General features: G+C 38.7%; 1 protein-coding gene across 1 annotated transcript; it reads left to right on the top strand.

Moving 5' to 3' along the window:
* The first annotated feature begins 358 nt into the window (after positions 1-358).
* SYCE3 (synaptonemal complex central element protein 3) lies at positions 359-1,115 on the top strand. Its single transcript, XM_010207425.1, has 2 exons — positions 359-467; positions 958-1,115. Exons 1-2 carry the CDS (start codon positions 359-361, stop codon positions 1,113-1,115), a joined length of 267 nt encoding a protein of 88 aa, XP_010205727.1.
* The last annotated feature ends 5,042 nt before the right edge of the window (positions 1,116-6,157 follow it).

Genomic DNA, 6,157 nt, shown 5'->3' with positions numbered 1-6,157 from the left:
TGTCAGAATATTTGGGAGAGAAGCCCAAAGGCAACTGTAAACAGGATAATGGATATGATTTTCTAATTAAGTGTTCAACAGTGATTTTTGTTATTGCTGATACCAAAATCTCCATTTGCCACAAACAGTATATTTGAGTGTAATTCTTTTTCAAAACAGATCGAAAATAGTAGGTAGCATACGGATTATGACCAGTAATTTCAAAGTTGGATTCTTAATGACTTAAGTTGAGTACTTATATACATATTGGTTTGGGCTTTTTTGGTTTTGGTTTTGATTTACTACAATGTTACTTTCTTTCAACTGTGCACACCAACTCTCTTTGAAGTAAAATATTACATTCCCGCTTTCCTTGTAGATGGCTGCATCAGAACCTCAGGTTGGAAACTGTGATGACATGGTAAAAATGGTTGAGGACCTGAATAGGGACTTAGAAAAACTTCTAGACGAGGTGGAAAAACTAACAGGTATAGGTCTTTATTAAAGAGTGATAAAGATTTGTCAAGTTGAGTGAAGGCATTGAAAATTTGTTAGTTATATTTATTGCTGTAAACTTCTGTGTGATAGAAATATAAGTAGAAACTATCACCATCAACTAGTTCCTAGCTGTGAGAAAGCATGCAAATAAACTTGAAGTTTCAAATGGCTCAGAATTGAAGATTAATAAATAGGTAATGCTTAATTCAGAGTGGTGGTTGAAAGCAGAATAAAACTAAAGTATTTAATGTATAATTATTAAAACGTATAGAAATAATAAACAGGAATAATACTAAGGTACTTGATGTAAAATTATTAAAACTCATTTTACATTATTATTACTGTGGGCACTTTCCACTTCATTTTACAGCAAACCTCCTCTGAACTGATAATAACTCGAGTCCTTTATTCATTATTGAATCATCTACTGCTTTTACTTAGTTAAAATTCCTGGCTTAGCAGTATTTATTGGGTTTGTAGTGCAGACAATCTCGATGACACATGACATGGTAGTCCTGTGTTCCAACCCGGACCTGGCCAACTCCATTAGTCATTTGACAGATGTCTTCCAGAGCTGCAAAGAAGAGATAGAGAAGAAGTGGCAAGACATGCCAATGGAATTTAAAGATGAAGAGTAAAAGAAGGAATAAATGTAATTCAGTCATGCTGGCAGAAAATCACTCCAGTTTCGTTTTCCAGCCATGGAGATTAAACAGACACTGTGGAATATGTATTGGCTTTTATCTTGCTAAGAACTACTCATGTGGAAACATGTATGGCAGTATTTTAATGAGATTATACATATATACATTTATATTTATAATGTTGAAGGTAAAAGGTAACAACGTATCTCTTTTAATTGTGCTCATTGGGCTTACTTACCTGCCTTCCGTGTCTTTATTCCTGGAAGATCATACTCATTTCATTGTCGAGATACATGCAGTCCTTTGGCACCTGAACAAACAGTAGAGGTGAGCAGAGAAGGGATGCCGTGCACCACCACAGTGATGTTGCACATGGCTTTCAAGGAAAACTGAAGTGTTACTATTTCTTCCAACTGAAAGGTAAAATTCTAGATGGGCAGATAGATTTAGTTTGATGTGAGATTACCAACTAACTGTTCACTTACAGAATTTTGTTATTCAGGGGCCTCATCTGTAGTTGTTTCACTGTTTCCTTGGATTTTTAACCATCTATTTGAATTGTTTTTCCTAGAAATATTGTTCTTTTCAAACCTTCTGAAGGTCGCATGTCCCATTTGAGAAATAAAATGTTCACCATTATAGACAGCACTCTTTGTGGTATAGTGTGTGGCACTGCTGCAGAAACTAAATTCACCATGTTATAAAACATGCTTTTCTCCTGATGTTCTTACTGTACAATATTAAAAAAGGAATTAAAAACCCCAACCAACCCACAGCCTTTCCTTTTGTAGTCAATGTGTGGAGCACCACCTTCTGGCTTGTGGGTAACATATAACTATTTGAGATGGAAGTCAGTGCAAGTTTTTCATTAAAATCAGTCTCTTTTAACTAGAAAGTAAGCACTATGTACTGAAAGCATCTCCCCCAACTCCCCTTGAAGAAGCATTTAACGATTTGTGTCATATCTAAATGGTCTGTCAAAAGCTTGCTAATTTTTAGACTTACATATTCTCTTGAGGCTGGTAGATCTTGATTCACAGACAAAATGTTTATCCCACTGAAGTGAAAAATATGTGTTTTTTTCCCCTTATCAATGCTACCAGGCGTCTCTAGGGGTACAAATGGTAAAGAATATTAAGTTTGAATTCTGCTTTTGACTTTCCAAGTGGGTGGGTCTTCATTCCAGGTAAGGTAGGGCAAAACAGTAGAGCAGCATGAGGAAACTTTGATTTTGATTAATCTCTGAAGGATTTGTAATGGCCATTGTCAATTTAGTACCTTTGACTACAATGTTTTCACTCTTTAATTCTGTTTTAAACCCAAAATTCTTTGAAGAGGCATTGCCTTCAACAGCTTGTGTAGGGATGTACTGAATTTTGTGATTTTCTGTGACCTTTTGGCCACAAAGGGCTAAGTGTAGATCATAGATTTTCCAGAAGGCTGTTCCCATTAGATATTTAAAACAAGCAGTCAGTATTTAAAAAAAAAAAAAAAAATTTTTTTTGAACCCAGGAGTCCCATTGACAATAGAGACAATACTGATCAAAATCAACACTTCCAAAAGTATGTCTTTTGTGCCATTCAATGAAGTCATATCTTCTACATAAAGTGGAATCCTATTTCTTATGCTTGGAAAGCTACAAGAAGCGAGTGTGACTATCAGAGTGCTGTGTTAATCCAAAGCAAAGGGTCATGGTCAGAGAGTGTAGCTGTAAGGAGAGGAAGTATCTGATAACATATTTTTCAGTCCTCAAGTCACATCACTTTACACCTTTTCCAAATTTTGGAAAATAGAAGGTTGTGGGTTTTTTTCTGTGTAATGGATGAGGCAGAAGGCAGCACCGTCAATAGATGGCATTAAGAGCACCTTAATTTTCTCACCAAAAACCAGACAAATGATAGGATTTAAACCACAGGGCACCAATTCAGCCTCAAGGAGAGGTGCTTACACTGAGGCACCAGGTCAGCCCACCGTGAGGGAACAGAATGAGTTTGCAGGAGAGGTGTGAACATTGGTTGTCTCAGCCATCCCTTTTCTGGCTCCTGAACATTGTTGCACCTGTGACCACAAACTAATTGCAAAGGGACAGTAGGGACAGGAGGTAGGAAGAGAGAACCGAAGGATGTGGTTAGGAGCACAGCATGTACTCTTCCTCAGGAATCTGTCTGGCTGAGCAGGCTGGGTCTGCCTCTTTCTCACCAAGATTTTTCTTCCCAGCTGTGTAATGATAGCCAGAGGAGAATGAGGAATATGCACTAGTGTAGGAACAGTACATATTCCTAAGAAAACACATATGCAGCAAGAAGATTATAGTTTTCCTTTACTACTAAACTAAGTTGTGTTTATTTTAGGTTGCCTTTCTCATTTTTTTACATTGAGAAGTTGCTTGTGGGGATTGTGCTTTGGTTTAATGCATCTCATCAACTGCCACTTTCAGCCCACAGCCAGACGCTTTAGGCTTGCAGCATCAACCAGACAGCTCATACTGAAACATCTTCATTACCTGTCAAATGTATCATACACATCCTGAGTAAAAAAAGTACGTGGAGCAACAGCCCCACCTTGTGCTCACGTTACTTAAAGCTAACAGTAATCTGGATCACTGGGTCGGCATCTGTCATTTCTCCACATCACCAAAGATTTCTGTAATGAACAGCAGCAGTTTACATTCACTCTCAGTGTGAACTCCACTTCTGTGATCTGATCCTGCATAGCAGCTACTCATGGGGGTGCTTCCCAGACTCTGTTCATGGCAAAGCACCCTTCTGCAAAGCAGCTACAGAAGCAAGAGAAACTAGCACACTGCCCCTCTGTATGCCCGAATACAGCAGTGAGGAATTCTCTTTCCAGAGTTATTTCATTCTTTAGCTCCTACTGAGTAACACTTAACAAGCATGTCACCAATCCTTCCCCTCATTTTGTTATGCAGACACTTGTACAGGAATCTCTATTCAGTCACATTCAGTTTGAATGAGTAGACAGGTTGGATAGCAGCTTCAATGAAGCTTAGCAAAGAGGTTATGGACGAAAACCTTAAAAACCTGTTAAGGATAGTAGATGCTCTGGTGGGTAACACTGCAACTCTACTCTGTCCTTGTCACAAAAGAATGTGCTGATGATAGTTATGCACTTAACCTGTCATCAAAGGCAAGACTTGGATGCCTAAGAGCAAAAGATCCAAGAGCCATCAAACTGAGCCATACAATTGTCAGGTTCAAAGGGCCTGCAGGGACATAGCTCAAAGCACATTCCTCTTCTGAATGTAAATAGCTCTTTCCTATAAAATAGAAGTGTGCAAAGCAATCCAGCAGCTCCAGTGCTACTGCACTCCAGATGCCCAGGTTCTCAGCACTGTTCAGACCTCCCGTTAACAGTTCCTTACTTGGGAACAGGCGAGGCTGACCTAAAAGGCCAATAAGCAGCTCCCCTTGGAAATTTTGATGGTTGAAACTCTGTCCTTCTCTCCAGTGTAAAACAATTGATAAGGGCCTATGGGCATTTCAGATGTTCACTTAGGCAACTTGCTCCTTGCAGAAGGTGGCCTAGAGCCCTAGTTAGAATATTTCATTTAATACTAGTGCTTTCCAGTTCTGGATTGTTGTAGCCCCAATTCATGGTCTTTCAGAAAGGTTCAAGAATCCGTATTAGCTGTTTTACTTTGTGCCATAAATTGTTTCAAAATTTCAGACCAGATCCCTGTATGTTTTTTTTCTCCCCAAACATGTATGCAGAGCTTATTGAATCTGTAACAGCCCTATTTACACACACTAGTATTAAAATAATGTTCTTTTTGCTGGCATTCTTAGCAGAGAAGCAAAAAGCTTACTGAGAACAAAGGAGGTGAACAGCATTCCTTCCAGTCAGTCATTTCCTCCAGGGCAAGGTTCTATCAACTAGGCATTATCGAGGTGAACATGGCAGGGCCATTCTGGGTACATTCTGTTAATACTGATTTATAAGTGCTGCCTCCTCCCTGCTTCTGCACCACTGTAAAACACATTCCAATAGAAACATGTTACAGCATTTTACCACTTTTCTGTTTCTGATAAACTGTTGTCTACTTGCTTGGTTTTCTGTAGCTGCTCTGGCTTTAGATCATTGGAATACACATGTAGGCAGTAAGATTACAAAGTTTTGAAGTGATGTGTAACTTTACGCATGGACCAAGTTCTGCTGTTAACTAGAAAATTCTCGGTGGCTCCTCAGAAAAATAACAAATAAAGAGGACACATGACATCTTCCCAATTATAGAAAGCCAGACCAAATAAAGGCATGTGGAAATATTAATTAGAGCAGCTTAACTTAGTGACTGTTGAAGCTCTCACACCACATGCGGGACACTATCCCACCATGTGGGCTGTGAAATTGCTGGCGTTTTACATGCAGCTTGTCATATATATACATATACCAGCACTATGTTATGTAGAATATTTTAAAGGAAGAAGGGTGAGATACAGAGGCTGTAACACAGCACTCTCCAAGTCATGGACAAAAAATGTGAGTATTGTGTGACACAAATGAAAATAATGGGCTAGACCAACACATAGAGTAAACACAGAATACCAACCTTCTAAGCCTCTGGAAACAAAACAGGATTCTTAGAGGTACATCCATCATACAAAGAGTATTTTTACTCTTACTACCCAACCACTATTACTCAATATGTTAAAATGGCAGAAGTCTGACTTCAACTTGCGGTGTGGCTAAAGTTGAGTTCTCAGCTGGCTCAAATACAGGACAATACTGCATGGATCTTCACACATTTAACCCTCACTCTTGAGAACAGATCTTTCTGCATGACAGATATTATACTCTATGGCAAACCATCTTTAGAATTCCTGACTAGTTCTAAGGACCTATGTGGTCCTACAAAAGCCACAATTTAGACGTCAAAACTCCATACTGATAGATAAGCATCAAAGAATGATGCCTTTTAACAATATTCAGGAACTATGGTGAAGCTCTGAACTCAGTGACAACTTTCTAGAGTTCTTTCCTACCACATTTTAAAACTTTAAGATAGCAGCAGTAATCA

Source organism: Colius striatus, chromosome 1 (assembly GCF_028858725.1).
Source record: "Colius striatus isolate bColStr4 chromosome 1, bColStr4.1.hap1, whole genome shotgun sequence".
Taxonomy (NCBI): domain Eukaryota; kingdom Metazoa; phylum Chordata; class Aves; order Coliiformes; family Coliidae; genus Colius; species Colius striatus.
The sequence above is the reverse complement of the archived record's forward strand: the minus strand, read 5'-3'. Positions and strand labels throughout refer to the sequence as shown.

Bases quoted from the DNA above. Each gene is read 5' to 3' on its own strand.
- SYCE3 (XM_010207425.1), top strand. From the start codon at position 359: ATGGCTGCATCAGAACCTCAGGTTGGAAACTGTGATGACATGGTAAAA. The intron at 468-957 runs GTATAGGTCTTT...TTGGGTTTGTAG, and splicing joins CGAGGTGGAAAAACTAACAG to TGCAGACAATCTCGATGACA.